The sequence below is a fragment of the Macrotis lagotis genome, chromosome 3 (assembly GCF_037893015.1).
Source record: "Macrotis lagotis isolate mMagLag1 chromosome 3, bilby.v1.9.chrom.fasta, whole genome shotgun sequence".
Lineage (NCBI taxonomy): Eukaryota > Metazoa > Chordata > Mammalia > Peramelemorphia > Peramelidae > Macrotis > Macrotis lagotis.
Window position 1 is genome coordinate 299,697,695 of NC_133660.1, and position 18,308 is coordinate 299,716,002.

The following is an 18,308-nucleotide window of genomic DNA, read 5'->3' on the forward strand; positions in this document are numbered from 1 at the left end:
TCGTAAGTATATATATATATATATATATATATATATATATATATATATATATATATATTATGTATATATATACATAATATATATAAATAATGGGAGTATACACATACATATATATGTATATTTGTATGTAATTGAGTTGAAGTTGATATGCATTTATTGTCAACTTAAGCAGAGAATGTCGAATTAAAAATTATATACTAATGCGCTGAGTTTCTAATTGAAGCCCAGCATAACTAAAACATAATGTGGGGGATTTCAGGAGATAAAGAATAATAGTAGAATAAATTCTGTTAAAACATGAGAAACTGATGAAAATACTTCAAAATTTCCCAGAATAGAATATAAGAACAATAAAAAAAGGTCAAGAAGGAAAACAAAGAAACAAAAGAAATAAATGATGAATTAACCTGTATTCTTAAAGTATTCTATAAGAGACAGTTTGTTGGACATATGTAATAAAAGTGGAAAGAAAGAAACCATTTTCATCATATTAGAACTTAGAAGCTAATGGGAAAGACACGTATGGGTATAAATCTGCTATATATATACATATTTACATGATTTATGTATAAATAAAGAAAATTTTGGATGTGGGATACTCAGACTTGGAGGGATATGGAAAGGCTTGCTATAAGATGAAGTGCTTAACATAACATGAAGGAAGTAATTATATGCAGCAAAGTGGAAGAGGAGGTGAATTTAAGAAATAGAGAAATGGTTTTGCAACAAATTTCAAGTGACCAGGGAGCAACTTTTAGGAAGAATCTCAAAGATCACTGTACAGATTGTAGAGAGTTGTAATGAGAATAATTTCCAAAATCTATGGTAAAGTGGATTGGTCTAGATTGTAAAGGGTTTTTTAAGTTATACAGAAATCTTATATATTATTCCATAGCAAATAAGTCAGTGTAATTGATTAATATGAGTAGTGATATGGTTTGATTTATGTTTAAGTAAAAAAAAATCATTTGACAGCCTTGTGGAGGATGGTTTGTAATAGGAATATTTGAGGAAGAGTGATCAAATAGAAAGAGACTGTGTATATGGCAGAGGTTCTCAATTTGGGGGAGGTCCTCTGGAAACTTTTACAACTCTTTTAATGAAGATCACAAAATGAGCTCCTGTGTAACAGATTGATCCTCTTAGGAATGTTTTGTGAGTTTTTGAATTATGGTGTTATCTGATTGAATGAAGAAAAGCAAAAGCAAGCATTGAAGTAGAAATGGTAAGATATGACAATTGAGTGAATATGGACTTAAATGGAACCAAAAAGTAGAACAGAGAATAATGTCAAAGTTATTAACTCGAGAAACTGTCAATAGAGTTTTCTAAAAATAATTAAAATATTTTAAAAGAAAATGTAAAGCAAGGATATTTTAGACATGGTTTTGACTGACATTCACCAAAAAAAGCAAGAAATAAAACAGACAGCTTAACTGACTTAACCAAGGCACAGATTGGAAGTCACAGAAATGGAAATCCAATATTTCCTTTATTAATAACTTCAGGGTTCTTTTATTACACAATGAAATAAACAAATCCAATGGTTCTCAAAATTTCTGTAATTATAACCAAACAAGCAGTAAATTTTCCATTAGATAAAGCAATCTCAAAATTCTTTGAAATTTGCAAACAGAAGTCAGTTGGAATGTAATCTACTTTCCATGGGTTGATCATCAAGGAGGACCTCCACAAGAGTATAATTAGAAAATATTTGAAACTTGGCCAAATTTCATATGATTAATGTTTAAAATTATTTAAATTATTTAAATGAAAAAGATTCTCCCTATGGAGTATTTAATCCAAAGACATGAATACAAGATCAAAGCTGCAGTTTGAAAAATAGGAGAAAACTTGATTTTATGAATCTTACACAAGCTAGCAGAATATCCAATCATTTCCCAATGATAAGAAATGAAAAAAAAACAGTTTTATTGATTCAATTGTCTATCTTATTCATATCAATCTGATCATTTTTTATTCTAGACAATTAGAAAATACAGAAAAAGGAGATAAGATGAATTAAAAAAGCAGTTTATTTTTAAAAAAAATGGATTCTAACTATCCAAACAGCTTAAATATTATGAAGAGTAATCTAAATAATATTAATATGTATAATGATTAAATAATATTCCTTGGAAATGAATTAGAAAATGTCTCATATTTAGAATGCTTCTCTGCTCTTCAAAAAAGCTAGAAATACTAAAAACAAATATAAAGAAGTGGTATTTTTCAGAAAAGAGGGATGCAAACAATATTTTCAGAGAACATTGAGTTCCTATAGGAAGTTTACCAGTGCACTGAATTGCATCAACCTGAGTGTTTAAAGATCACCAATATCCTTCCTGATCTTCAATGTTCGATCCTCAGTTTTTTGTTTTTCTTTTTTTTCTAGTAAAATCTCTCCCCACTCTAAGACATTCACCAGTTATGAGATATAGATTAGTAAAATATGAAGAAAAAGAGCAAAATCTGATGTTTGGTAATACTACATGCAAACATTATTGTATTCTGCATATTATTTAACAGAAATTGACCCTTTGGTTATTGGATGCAGGCCAAAACAATCCAACATAGTAAGGAGTAAGGGAATCAGGGCAGTTACATATTTTTTTTCAGTTTTCACATTTTTGTTTCACTTAGACATGGATTTATAAGAGTGTGACACATTTGAAGTAGCAAGAAGGTTAAATAATAGCTGACTCATTGTACAAAATCTGGAACTATCAATTCTAGCAGTATATTTAAACAACATATGCTCTTTTATTTGTTCATTGTTTAACTCTTTGTACTATTGTAGTTGCTATTTTAGTTTATGATTGTTGTAGTGGTGGTGATGATAATGGTGGTGGTGGTGATGATGTTGATGATTATATTAATGATGATGCTGTGATTATTTAATGAGAAATCATTTCCAGCTTATTAAGTTCCTGAGTATTTCCTTCACATCATTGTTCCTGAGACTGTATATTAGAGGATTCAACATGGGGATGACCACTGTATAGAAAACAGAGCCCAGTTTGAGGGTGAACCAGGAGCTTTTAGTTTTGGGTATACAGTAGAGGAAAAATACTGTTCCATAAAAGATTCCAACAGCTGTCAAATGAGAAGCACAAGTAGAAAAGGTCTTATGCCTTGCCCTAACTGAATGCATCTTCATGACGGTTATAAAAATAAAAACATAAGAAGTGCATATGATAATTAATGTGCTCATCATATTAAAATTTGCTAATATAAAAAGAATCATCTCACTAACATATTTATCAGAGCAAGAGGCAGAAAGTATGCCAGAATACTCACAGAGAAAATTATCAATAATATTAGTACCACAAAAAGATAGTAGAAGAGAGGCATTGTAGACCAGAGAGAAGAATATTCCCCAGGAGAATGCTGCAGCCATTAGCAGGGCACAGAATTTCTGAGACATGATAGCAAAATATAAAAGGGGATTACAAATTGCCACAAAGTGATCATATGCCATCACTGCCAAAATTGATGTTTCAGTCAAAACACAAAGAGCAAAAAAGAAGAATTGTGTGAAGCAATTAGGGATAGATATTGTCTTATCTTGTGCAACTAAGTTTTCTAACAGCTTTGGTGTAATAGGAGTGGAATAACAGAAATCCACAAAGGACAAATGTTTAAGGAAAAAATACATTTGAGTGTGTAATTTGGGTTTCATGATAATGATTGTAATCATTCCAAGATTTCCAACCACAGAGATCACATAGATGGTCAAGAAAATCAGCAAGAGAAGAATCTGAAGGTCTGGGTATTCAGAGAATCCCAAGAGAATAAATATAGGTGTATTACTCTGATTTCTGTCAGAGATCATCACCCAAAAGTTGAAATGAATTTGAAAATAAATCCTGAAAAACAAAAAATAGCATTGAGAAAGACATTGGTAATGACCTGAAGGGAGGTTTCAATAAATAGTTATAATCAAAGTTCATTTAAAAACTTAAATATTTCTTTGATGACAAAGCAACTTCTATTTGATGTAAGATCTATTTTGAAATCAAAAAGTCCTAGATACCTTATCCTATCTGATACATGGTAACTTATGACCCTCAAACAATCATAACCTCTGAATGCCCAAGGCAGCTCCCTAATACTCTAAGTTATAGCAAGCAGATCTCAATCTATGCTAGAAGAGTAGATTTCACAATGAAATCCATTCATAACAAATAATTTGGAGGTCTTTGGAAAAATAATAATAGTAATACAATTCATTTGTGAAATTATTATTTATTAAAAATTAAAATTCAGAATATGTTTGAAATTTGTATGAGTTGGATGAGGAAAAGGAGGAATAAGATTGACATGTTTTAAAGGAGGGGATGAAAAGGGAGAGAAGAGATAGCAAAGGGGAAGAAAGGCAACAGGGTAATTTGTTGATTAGTGAAAGGAGGTAGAATTAGGAATAAGAAACAGAATCTAGAATGATTCTGAACATTATAGTCATATAAAACAGAAAATGTTGCATGTTTCTCCAATTTAGAAGCTTTAGAGATTTTGGAGTCACCACAATGCTAACCTCAGAGTTTCCAAGTCAGTAAGCAATTTTAAGAAGAGATTATTAAGAAGAGACCATTTCCTGTCAGTTTCTTTGACATCCTTCTTCCTTAGTCTGTCTATTTGGGGATTCAACATGGGATTGACCACTATGTAAAAAAAAAAAAAAACAGAAGTTTGACTATGAGGCATGAGTGTTTTAGAATTGAAAACACAATACAGATAGAGAAGGGTCCTGTAGAAAATGGAAATGACAGTCAGGTTAGAGGCTCCAGGGAAGAAGGCATTATTCCTCCCAGTGGCTGTCTGCATCTTTAGGATTATGACAAAGACTAAAATATAGGACAAGAGGTTAATTGTAAGGGTGCTCAAAACATTAAAATTAGCAAGGATGAAAACCATCATTTCACTAATGTATTTGTCTGAACAAGTGGCAGAGAGGATATAAGAATACTCACAGAGAAAATTATTAGTTATGTTAATCCTACAAAAAGGTAATCAAATGAGAGAGGCAAGAAGTTATTCCCAGTCACCAGCAGTCACACATTTTTTTCTGGGACATGGTAAACAATGTAAAATAGAGGATTGCATATAGCATATTGCACAGGTCAATATTGCCTACAAGAAAGTTTCAGTCAACTCAGTAGTGACAAATAAAAGTTTTTTTTTCAAAAGACTTTTTTATTGAATAATTAGAATTTTTAAGAACTTTGGTGGAACTCTATAGAAACCCTCTAAAGTCAAGTGCATAAGGAATATATACATGATGATGTGCTTAAAGTTGATACTATGATCATAATTGTGGCAGGATTTCCCAACACTAAGACCACATCAGTAATCAAAAGAAGGAAGAGGAAGACTTAGAGAGCTGGGTTAATAAGAGAATCATAAGAGGATGAATATAACCATAGGACTTATTTTGGTTTTCACTTATCATACTTTCCTGCTAGAAAAATTGATAGCATTTCAAGAGTGGGGACATCTCAAAGCTATATAATACAATTCTAATCTAAAAATATTTTTTCACTCCATAAGACACAGAAAATTGATTGTCTTTCTTTTTGGCTGAAGACTTACAGTACTGTAAACTGACTAAGTTTCAGGGGAATCCATTTGACTTGGGTCACTCCATTTAAGATGTATGTTAAATATACATTAATTCTAAATTTTTCTACTTATAATTTCTACCCATTGTTTCTTTGTCTTTCTGGAAAAAAACATTTTTCAGTATTTTCCATAGAATTTGTCTCAAGCAAAAATCTTAGAATGTAATATTTTATTCAATAATTCTAGTGATTCTTAACTTTACAATCAAAAAGAAAAAGTTCAAATTTAAATTCATGCCTTTGCATTCTAACTCAAACATACTTTCTAGATTTACTATATACTATACCCTTTCATTATAGTATAGCACATTGACATTATTGCTATTTCACATATATTATTTCAATACCTATTTCAGAGTCTTTGTATAGGTTGTCCTGCATTTCTACAATGCCATCTCTTTTCAAATTCACATCTTAAGAATCTTAGTTTTCTTTAAATGTCAGTTCAAATTCCATCTTCCTCTCTACAAAATCATCTCTCACATACCTAGTATTTAAGTTATACATATGTTTACACACTTGCTCTAAGATATCACTGATATTATTTCCAAGAGAAAGTAACATCAATGGAATATTTGATTTTTCTATGTGTTTTTTCTAAAACCAATATCTAACAAAAAACTATTGTCTAGTGGATAATTACTTGTTTGTTGTCTGATTGATTGACTTATTGCCCTTCAAATATATTAATACAGTTTTCAGTGTCCTAAGTCTTTGTTCTATTATGTCCATACCTATGTATTTCATCAGTCTTTCCTTGGCTTGTATTAGAGACCCTTCTTTTTTTTAGATCACCTTGTTCTTCACTATCACCAACATCTTTTCGCACTTCCTATAATGAGACATTCAGATCTGAAAATTGTACTCTATATATTGTGCTATGAGACTAGAGAAGGATTTCTCCATAAAAATAGAGAGATACTGTAACACTTTAAAATTCACTCACATATTGTGAACTACTTCTCTGTGAAGTGATGTCTAACAGAACGTGAAATTAGATATTCTCAAATATCTTCCCTTACTTTTTGAAAAACAATGTCAATCTTTCTGTAGTTGCCTTCAAATTAAACATCCTTCTGTATCATCATAGTGATTTTTTGTTTGGATATTTTCTAAATATATTCATTTTCACATCATGAAAATTGATATTGACTGGTTTTGAAAAGAGGAAGATTACTTTTAAACTATTCTTATCATTCATCCAAGGGCACTCACTCCATCCCAGGCCATTGCCAGACATCTTGACTTTTATCTTAGCCTTCAATTTCATTGACTTCTGGAAAAGAGCCAGAGGATGACAAATTCATAGTTGTACCATGGATAGACTTGCATGAAAGAATGAAAATCAAAATGATCAGAATCAAGAGAATGTTGTAGACAATAATAGCAATATTGTTTTAAGACAACTTTGAAGAACTTAATCATTTTAACTATTGAAAACATGCAAATTAACTACAAAGAACATATGAAGGCTAATACTATCTACAACCAGAGGAGGAATTGTTAGAACTATTTATAGAATGGTTTTGTGTAAATACATATTTATATCAACTTATTTTATGATAGACATTCTAGGGCATCAAAGTAGGGAGAAAACAGGGGAAAAGAGATTTATCTGATAACAGAATATATTTCATATATATATATATAATGTTATATATTTAGTTTGTTTTTTATTCAAAGGAATGGCTGAAGAAATTGTAGTACATGATTTTGATGGAATACTACTATGCTATAAGAATTGATGAACTCAATGATCTTAGAGGTGGAAATGGACAATGTTTCATAATATAATGAAGAAAAAAATGAGTAGAACCAAGAGAAATTTTTTTACAGTGAAAGCAATATTTTTTAAGAATGACTTTAAGCAAATAAGTTATTTTGTAAATTTTAATTTCCCAAATTATAAAGAATATTTGAAGAAACATGCTACCTGAATACAGAGAAAGAACCAATAATAGAAGCATATCTATAGAATACTTTTATATATACATACATTATACATATCCACTTATAGATGTACACATATAAACATATTTTTAACCTCATATACAAATATACATTAATGTTTGTGTCAAAAGGTAGTTATCAATGGGAGGGGAGGTGGAAGGCAAAGAAGAAATTTATATAATTTTGCTATATATATCTGGAAGTTATCACAAGTTGAATATAAAAGACTTGTGGTTTCATGTACCATTCATTACCTTTTTATTATAATGTTACTGAAATTCTTATTTTATTCCACAAATTAAAAAAAAGACTAGTTGTACACAGTGGATTTGCTATTTCATGTGCCATCATCTTTGATTTCATTGTATTATTCAATTAATTAAGAAGAAAGCAAATTAAAAAAATAAATTGAAAAGCAGTTTTTAATAGTTGCTCATGCTGAAGGAGGGGAGAACTAGAAATTTGTGTTTCTACATTCCAAATGGATGATTCAACTAACACTTATTAGTCTTTACTATGTTGGTAGAATTAACAGAATTCTATCAGTCTACAGTTGTCGATGACTGTTATTCTCTTCCAACACTGAATATGGTCACTTCATTTAATAAGGCTTTGTTTCTAATATGTCAAATAAATCACCGGCTTCCTCCACTAGCTCATAACTTAGAATTTTGTTGTTTTGCTTTCTATGAAAGAGTGGAAATGAGAAGACTGAAAAAGGAAAACAGCAACTCAATCTTGGAAAAACAATATTTTATTTTTTACAATAAATTGTCAAGATGTAATGAACAATCCAGAGATGGAAGCTATATTATGGAATACAGTATAATGATTTTCTCTCAGTGATTTTGTGTCTCTTTTCAAAGGTTCTTTCTTCATTTACCTAAGAAACTATATGACTTTGTTCAGATGATTGTAGAAAGTGAAAGTGTGACAACCATAGAAGGGGATAGATGAATAGAACTCAGAGAATTATTCAAATATGACCATATAATCCACAACAAATTTTTGTCAGCATTCATAGAATCTATTTAAATGATCTTATTGAGAAATTATTTTGAGATCTATTAATTTCCTGAAGGTTTCTTTTACATCTTTGTTCCTTAGACTATATATTAAAGGATTTAGCATTGGAATAACCACAGTATAAAAAACTGATCCCACTTTGACTACAAGAGATGAGTTTTGGGAATTGGGAATACAATAGAGAAGAAGAATTGTCCCATAGAAGATGCCAACAGCAGTCAAGTGGGAGGCACAAGTGGAGAAAGCTTTATATCTCCCACTGGCTGAATGCATTTTGAGAATAGTGACAAAAATTAAGAAATAGGATGTGAGTATTATGATGAGGGTGCAAAATCCATTGAGATTTCCAAAGATATTGCCTATTATCTCACTAAAGTATTTTTCAGAGCAGGAAGCAGAAAGAAAGACAGAATATTCACATACAAAGTTATCAATGATTTTGGTCTCACAAAAAGACAATGCAAGAATTGAGTAGGTAAGTATAACACAACAAAATATGCCCCATAAATATGCTACAGTCACTAACAGGGCACAGAATTTTGGGGACATGGAGACTGTATAGAGCAAAGGATAACATATAGCGACAAAGCGGTCATAAGCCATCGCGGCCAACAGAACCATTTCTGTTATCACAAAGATGACCCCAAAGGAATACTGTACTATGCAGCTCTTGACAAGGATGCTTCTGTCTTCCACAACTAAATTTTCTAGTAACTTTGGTGTAGCTATAGTTGAATAACAGAAATCCACAAAAGACAAATGACTGAGGAAAAAGTACATGGGGGTGTGGAGTTTGGGATTGACCTTGATGATCACGATCATGCCCACATTCCCCACAACAGTGACTGTATAGATGGTAAAGAACAGTAGAAAGAGGGGCACCTGGAGGTCTGGATAATCAGAGAATCCTAGGAGGATGAATATGACTTCAGACGTCTGATTCTTGTCAGTGCTCACCATGATTTCTGTGGGAGAGAATTGGAAATGGGTCATGAGAAGCAAAACATAAATGAGAAAAACAGGTAAATGGTACAGTATGAATTAGTAAATTGCTATTGTAATAATTATTAAGGAGATAACAAGAGGATTAGTTTTGAAGTTAGCAATCACTCTCTTCTCATACTTTTGATTTGAGAATAATTCATGGAGTATGAAATAAATCAAAGGAAGTATGAAATAGAGAATGATGTTAGTATGGAATCAATGTTCCATCTAAAATATGTGGCTCATTCAGGACTCTAACACAAAGGAGAACAGACTAACTCCTAGGCTAGCCTATTTCACTTCTTTACACATCAAAATAGAATTAAAATGTGGTTAATCTCCCCTCCACTTTTGGACTTTACACAAAGCATTCTATTACTTAGTTTCCTCTATAGCCTACTGATTTTAATGTGAATTTTTATGTTGATAAACATCTCAATTTTGTTGCCATACCAAGACTACTAGAATACAGGATATATAAATATTTTACCTTGGTTTCTTCCTACTAATATTCTTCCAATGATCATTTTGAACTTTTGCTATCATAGAAAGATATCATTTTAAATGTTAGCTTGCCTTGTTATATCTGTCAATCCAAGAATAGAGAAATTATTATGGTACATAAATATATCTGTTAGTATGGCATATATGTTTAAACATGCACAGGTTAGCTGGATGGTGCAGAGTGTAAAGTGTCAATCCTTAAGATAGGAGAATCTGAGTTCAAATCTGTCCTCAGACACTAACTAGCTGTGTGATCTTAGTCAAGTCTCTTTAGCCTGCTTCCCTTGCATCCAAAGTCATCTCCAGTCATCCTATTTTAAATCTGCTTATGAACCCAGATAACTCTGCAAGAGAAAGTGAGACTGATGAGTTTGCACAATACCCTCTCACTCAAATTCAAATCATTTGTTTGTCATGGTATTGCCTCCCTGATGGTAGAGTTCTCTTCTAATGCAAAAGAAAAAACATCATCATCATCTTCATCATCATCATCATCATCCAATCGCATTTATCTTTCTATGTATTGCTCTATTGCTCTATCTATCTATTTCATATCTCTCTATATATCTTTTCAGTTATTGAGGGTATTCAGGTGGTGAAGTGGAGAGTGCACTGGTCTTAAGTGCAGGAGGATCAGAGTTCAAATCTTCCTCTTAAACTTGCCACTTACTTGCTGTATGTCCTTGGGCAAGTCACTCAATCCTGATTGACTTGCTTCCAGGCCCATCTCCAGTCATCCTGATTCATTTCTGTCCATTGAATCCAGAAGGCTCTTGAGGAGAAAGTGAGACTGGTGACTTAGCATAGCCCCCTTCCACCTCATTCAAATTCAATTAACATATTTTTCCGTGGCATCCCTGTTGTCATAGTCTTCAAAAATGAAGGAAGAAAATAATGATTATTTCACATATTGAAAGATAACTATGTAAAAGATAGTTTGGATTTATTCTATTGAAATCAAGGGAACAAAACTAGATAAAACAAATAGAAGTGGCATATTCAATATGTCACAATTATTACAAAAGTATTGCTGAGTTCAAATTTAGTCTTAGACACTTATTAGTTATATAACGTTGAGAAAATTATTTAACTTTTTTTTTGCCTCAGTTTCCTAATTTTAAAATGGGAAAAGCAATAGCACCTACCCCCTAGGATTATTGTGAAGATGAAATGGGACAATAATTGTAAAACACTTATGCCAGACTGACACATAGTCAAGGCTATATTTATATTAGTTATTTTTTGCTTAAATGCCTTCAATCCCAGCTGTGAGCCTTAAAGACTGAAACTTTGATTTCATGATTTCACCTATTTCACTTGCATTTTGTAATAGCAACTACAAAAGACTCATAAATCACTTCCAATGTGCCAATCATTCTGCTAAGTTCTTTTACAATTATTATTGAAATGATCCTCAGAGGGAGAGGGAGCTCAGAACATGTGCATATCCTCAGTACCTCCAGCACTGTTGGAGCCTCCTATTCTTCTTCTTCCTCCTCCTCCTCCTCCTCCCATCTATTCTCCCTTTCTCCTCTTCCTTCACATTCACCAATTCTCCTCTTCTTCTTTAACCCCTCTCCCTCCCCCACCCTCCCCTACCCATTCTGACACTATTGCTTTTCCCCGACCCAGCCCCCACTCTGTTCCCTTGGAATGGACCATCTAGGTGCCTCTTTTTTTGAAGCATCTGAGACCCTGCCCACCCTCTACCCCAGACTCCCCTGTGCTAATGAAAAGCCGAAGGATGGAATCAAGACTGGAAACAAGGACCACATTAATGTGAAGGGGGTAGGGCAAGATGGTTCAGTGGTCCAATTGAAGATTCAGAGGCACACACCACTTAGGAAACTCATGAAAGCCTATTGTCAAGGAGGTAGATCAGATTCTCATTAAATAGGCAAAGAATCAATAAAACAGACACAGCTGTGCAGTGAAAATGAAGGATGAAGAGACAACTGATACATTCCAACAGCAGACAGGAAGTGGTTTCTAAGAAGAAAACATGCAACTCTACTCCAGAACTGTGTTTGCTGTCAAGGAAAACAATACATTCACACACAAAAAATTTTCTAATTTTGAAATCAGAAATTTGGTTCATCTATGTCCTAACTACTTCAGTAGTTTTCTCTCTCTGATTTCCTTCCTCCATCCATTTCCTGTTCATAAAATAACTGGTGTATGTGCACAGACATGTATTTTTTAGGAAGGCAAATGGAGTGAAATGACTTGCCCAAGGCCACACTGCTAGGTAATTATTAAGTGTCTGAGGCTGGATTTGAACTCAGGTTCTCCTGACTCCAGGGCTGGTTCACTGTCTGCTGTACCACCTCACTGCCACCAGACATTTATTTTTTTTTAAGTAAATGACTGATGGAATGCTTTGATAAATATCAAATGGGGAATGGGAGGGGAAACAATTTGGTGCTGTGAAAATAACCCTTTTCTCTATTAGTGGCATGATCATTCAATGTTTATCTTGATATTTCAGTAAGTTATTTTGCTCTCACTGTTTGACAACAGCAACAAAAACACAAAAAATTCTTGCATTCCTTGTTTAATTGGATAATTTTAATGTTTTTCTTTTATCATTATAAAACAGAAAAAAATTATCATTTTTTTGTATATAGATCTTAAATGTTTGGCAATCTCTGTCTCTCAATACAGATAAATTACTAGGAAGAAATTTATACTGGAGAGTTTTCTCTTCCAAGTCAAATATCTTTTTGTTTATATAAACTTATTGTTTAAAGGGATAAAAAGGAAGTCATGTCTTCTGGCCAAGATTGCAGTGTGACAACAGGTCTTGTGCTAAAGTCTCCTGAACTTCACTCATATATAATATAAAACAAGTCTCTTAAGAGAAATTTGAATAACAAATACTCAGAAAGAGAAGCTAGGAGAAGAACATTTATCTCAATGTTTGTCTTCAGGGATCAGGAGTGAGCTGGGATCAGAGAGCAGAGAGCCAACTGCGGCAGGATGAAAGCTGGACTAGCTTGGGATCAACTGAGGAGCCTTGAGTCTGGGGGCTGGGATCCAAGGCCCCAGAGTCTTTGGCCTTGGGAGCTGGCTGTGGTCATAGGAGCACCAATGGGACTAGAGGGTGAGTTCCAGCACAGAGAGTTGCAGAGTGCTACTGGACATCAATCTGCTTGGGCCATTAGCTGCATACTTTCAGCGGATCCCTATTCCCAAAACAAATACAGTAATAGCCCCCACACCACCCACCTCAGACTCAGCTGTGGGCAGCAGAGCCCCCTCAGCTAAATATGGAGATTAATATTCTCACCTCAGTATAAAGTTCACATGGTTCAAGGATAATTCAGACCCTGAGGCACCCACTATCCTCTCCAGCCTAGGGAGAGAGCCTCACATCAAGACCACTCACTTGCCAGAGAGAACAATCAATGCTCCCTACTTGGAGTTAACAAATTCAGTGAGTAAACTCTCTAGGGTTTTCAACACCAACCTTCTGTGAGCCAGTCACTCCCCCAACATAAGATTCTAGGAAAATGAAGAAAAGCCAGCAGAAAGGAGGGCCCTTTAGGATTAATTTAAAGCCACAAATTCTAACCCAGAGAGACCTGGAATTTCTGAAGAAGAATATTAATTGGTCTCCAGCCTAGAAAGACTTCCTAGAAGAAATCAAGGAGTTTAAAAATCAATTGGAAAAATTAGGAAAAGAAACTCAAGAGAAAATTAACACCTTGGAAGAAAAAATTACCATCTTACCACAAGAAAACAAATCCTTGGGAAATACAGTTGGACAAATAAAAAAAGAAAATAATTCTCTCAGATCCACAGTTAGTCAAGTGCAAAAAAAAAAAGAAAATAATTCTCTCAAAACTACACCTGGGCAAATGGAAAACTCCTTCAAAAATTGAATTGACCAATCAGAAAAGGAGTTGCAAAATGTAAATGAAGAACATTCTTCTCTAAAAAAAGAATAGAATCTGTGGAAGCTAATGAATTCAAGAGACAATAAGAATCTGTTAAACAAAACCAACAATTTTGACAAAAAAGACAAAATAAAAATATAAATAAAAATAGAGATATAAACACAGAAAAAGAAAACAAAGAGAAAAAGAACAGACCAAAAGAAAGACAGGAAGGCAGAAAGAAAGAAAAGAAAGAAAGAAGGGAAAGGGAAAGAAGAGGAAAGAAGGAAGGAGGAGGAAAGAAGGAAGAGAGAGAGAGAGAGAGAGAGAGAGCTCAGTGTTAGTGGAGGTCTAGTTCACTGAGAAATAAGTTAGACACAACTGATGTATATGCAAAAGAAAATGAGACAAGGAATTTCAATTTTTGGATTTCTACTTTTATAGATGGTTAAACAAAAACATTCTCCAATTCTTTCATGAACATGTACATCATGAGAGTTCCATGAAAGAGCTCATACTGCCAGTAAAATAAAAATTTAAACCTGGTAAATCCAGATGTATGACTACTTCCAATATCACTTTTTATAACACTATTAAAATTTTCACTCCAGTCTCAATGACTTCAAAATGTAGCTTCCAACCCCTGTATATTTTCCCTCTTCCTCATTTAAAAGTATAAATTCCAGCTCATTTCACTGACTATACAAAGAACATATGATTCTGTTCATTTTACAACAAAGTACAGAATCAGAGACTAATGTTCTTACTCTATCTGAAGCTTAAATCTGATATTTATGTTGAAGATCTTGCATTTGTCTCTGTCTGTTGGAACCCAGATCCTAGAGACTTTCTACTGATACTACATATGTGGTGTCAAAAAGAGAAATTAAAAAAATTAATATTTGCTATGTCACTTGCAGAGAATGGTCTTTTCTAGAAATGCAATTAGTTTTGTTAGAATTTGTTTCTACCTTCACAAACATTTACCTTCTTTCCATAAAATTATAATTTGAATAATTGGATGTAAATTATCATATAATCATTCCATTAATTTATTTAATTAGCTATCTTCCAATCCAATAATTAATGCTCTCTGGTCTCGGGATAAGGTTCTTCCAGCATCACCTTAATAACTGCTTAATGAAGGAAATTAATATATACTTCTTGATTTCACCTTGAATAGAACAGTTAAGACACTGGAAGGTGTAGAATTTCTCCTTCATTCTAGCTACTGGCAGAGCCAGTGGATATATAGTATTATTTCACCTAGTTATCTGATTTTTTTTAGCTTTTTGTTCAAAGCAAATGGGGTTAAGTGGCTTGCCCAAGGCCACACAGCTAGGTAATTATTAAGTGTCTGAGGCTGAATTTGAACTCAGGTCCTCCTGACTCCAGGGCCAGTGCTCTATCCATTGCTCCACCTAACTGGCCCTTGTTATCTGATTTTATTCAAGAATCTCTGGCAAGAATCTCTACTGTGAGGGTGCTGTTGCTATGGCCACTGAACACTAGTACTCCTGAAATCATAATGTTATTATTCCCAATACTAGATTTACTTTGCACATGGAATGTCATGGAAATGACATTTCCTAGATGTTTAAACCAATGATGATCCTAATACCAAGCCACAGTTATGATAAGAAATTATCTTCTCCCACTTTCACCCACAGTGATCAAATCTGTAAAGTTGGAGACACATTCCTAGTCAGTCCCTAAGGCAACAAATATTTAATATACCCTTACAGTGTTCCAAGGACATATAGGGATATATAGAGGAACTGAAATATTAACAGAAGAAACAAAGCAGACAATAATGTACTTATGTAATATATTAAAAATAAAGATATAAAAATGGCAAAAATGCAGTAAGTACTATCAAAGACCTTATATTTACCTGGATGACACCAAGTAAATAATTATATACATTTGAAGTATGCATATGAATACATATACATTCATAGATCTGTAAAGATATGAAACTATACATGCATATATTTCTTGTTGTTCAGTCATTTTAGTCAGGTTCAACACTTCTTTATTCTATTTGAAGATTTGATGGCAAAAATATTAGGGTGCTTTGCAATTACCTTCACCAACTCATTTTACAGTGGAGAAAACTGGGCATGTAACCTTGGGCAAGTCACTTAACCCCAGTGTCTTGCAAAAACCCCAAAAAAGAATGTCAAATTCAAGTACAATAGGGTCACTCATCCATTTAAAGGGTTTCCTGCAGGACAAATTTCAATTTAATTTGGGGGCAGCTAGGTTGCTCAGTGGATAGAGCACTGGCCCAGGAATCAGGAGTACTTGAGGTCAAATCTGGCCTCAGACACTTAATAATTACCTAGTTGTGTGGTCTTCGGCAAGCCACTTAACCTCATTGCCTTGCCAAAAAACAAAAAACCCTAAAAAAAAAGAAAAGAAAAAAAGAGAAAACTGGAACAGAGTAAAATGACTTGTCCAGGGTTACAAAAATAGTAATTCTCTGAGGTGAGAATTGAACTCAAAAATAGGAGTATTCCTCACTCCATGGTCAGCACTCTATTCATTGTGCCACTTAATTGTCTCTTATGCACACACACACACACACACACACACACACACACACACTAACATACTAGCATATTGTAAAAATTAAGGATAATTTTAGAGGGAGAGCACAGCAGTGGAGGAGTAAGATAACATTTTTTTATATGTATATGTATAGGTAGCTATGTAGAGGGAGGGAGGGAGGGAGGGAGAGAGAGAGAGAGAGAGAGAGAGAGAGAGAGAGAGAGAGAGAGAGAGAGAGAGACACAGATGGAGACAGAGACAGAGAGACAGAAACAGAGAGACAGAGACAAAGACAGAAAGGAAATATAAAGAGTCATGCCTTTTCTGTTTGACTGTCTCTGTCACTGTTTCTATTTATTTCAGTGATAATATCTCTGCCTCTCTCTCTTCCTAGAATTTCATAAGCTTACATAGATCCCCTAATATTACACTTCTTCACCAAAATGCAGAATAACCATTGTTCTACAACTTAGAGTCTTTCAGAGATTCTTGGAGAAACCAAAATGTTAACCTCAGAGTTGCCAAGGCAATGAATAATTTAAGAAAAATAATATTTTTGTGTCCATTAGTTTCCTGACAGTTTCATTCACATCTTTGTTCCCTAAATTCTATTTCAGGGGATTCACCATGGGACTGACTACTGTGTAAAAAAAAGCAAAAGATACTTTTACTAGGAGCCATGAGTTTTTAGAACTGGAGACACAATAGAGACAGAGAAGGGTCCCATAGAAGATAGAGATGACAGTAAGGTGAGAGGTACAGGTGGAGAAGGTCTCATTCTTCCCACTGGCTATCTGCATCTTTGTGATTGTGAAAAAGATTAAAATATAGGGCAATAGGATAGTCATAAGGGTACTAAAAACATCGAAATTAGCAAGGATAATAAATGTGTTTACCTGCACAAGAGGCAGAGATGATAACAGAATACTCAGAGAAAATTACTATATGACTACCTTAAAAAGACAATCTAGTGAAAAGTAGGTAACAATGAGGTTGAAGATTTATTCCCTAGTCACCAGAAGCATGCATTATTTCTGGGAAATGGAAATCATGTTAAAAGAGGATCACAAATGGCCACCAAATGGTCTTAAGCTATTACTTTCGATAACCAAGCTTCTGTCAACACACTGATCACAGTAAAAATGTACTGTGTGATGCAACTTCCAAAGAAATCTGTCCTCCACAGCTAGGCTTTCTAAGAGCCTGGGTGAAAGTCCAGTGGCTTCAAAAAAGGAAGTGTCTGAGGAAAAAGTACATGGAGATGTGGAGTTTGGTATTGATTCTGATGATTATGATCATGCCCAGATTTCTCAATATTGTGACCATATAGATAACCAGGAACAGAAGGAAAAGGGAAATATGGAGATCTGGGTAATCAGAGAATTCTAAGAGGATGAATACACCTACGGTACTTTGATTTCAGGCCTTCACTCACTGTTATTGTTAAAGAAAATTACAGCATTTCAGAGTTAAGATTTTAATAACTACATAACATAATCTCTTTTGCAAGGCAAATGGGGTTAAGTGGCTTGGCCAAAACCACACAGCTAGGTAATTATTAAGTGTCTGAGACCGGATTTGAACCCAGGTACTCCTGACTCCAGGGCCAGTGCTTTATCCACTGCACCACCTATCCACCCCTAACATAATCTTAACTTCAAAAGCAATCATCCCTTTCTAAGAAATATATAGTTGATTACCTGCTCCTTGGTTGAAAAACCTTCAATAACTGATCTGAGTAGGGTTTCCAAAAATGTTTTTGACTTGGATAATTCCAATTAAAATTAGGCTT

At 33.8% G+C, this 18,308-nt stretch overlaps 2 protein-coding genes across 2 annotated transcripts; both read right to left on the reverse strand.

The window, feature by feature from the left end:
* Positions 1-2,908: 2,908 nt before the first annotated feature.
* On the reverse strand, positions 2,909-3,835 carry LOC141516937 (olfactory receptor 5D18-like). Its single transcript, XM_074227891.1, has one exon. The coding sequence runs from the start codon at positions 3,833-3,835 to the stop codon at positions 2,909-2,911; it is 927 nt and encodes a 308-aa protein (XP_074083992.1).
* Positions 3,836-8,612: 4,777 nt separating this feature from the next.
* Positions 8,613-9,557, reverse strand: LOC141516938 (olfactory receptor 5D13-like). The gene has a single exon (XM_074227892.1). The coding sequence runs from the start codon at positions 9,555-9,557 to the stop codon at positions 8,613-8,615; it is 945 nt and encodes a 314-aa protein (XP_074083993.1).
* Positions 9,558-18,308: the final 8,751 nt, after the last annotated feature.

What these genes read in the sequence shown, in the direction of transcription:
- LOC141516938 (XM_074227892.1), bottom strand. Translation starts at nt 9,557, where the DNA reads ATGGTGAGCACTGACAAGAATCAGACGTCTGAAGTCATATTCATCCTC.
- LOC141516937 (XM_074227891.1), bottom strand. Translation starts at nt 3,835, where the DNA reads ATGATCTCTGACAGAAATCAGAGTAATACACCTATATTTATTCTCTTG.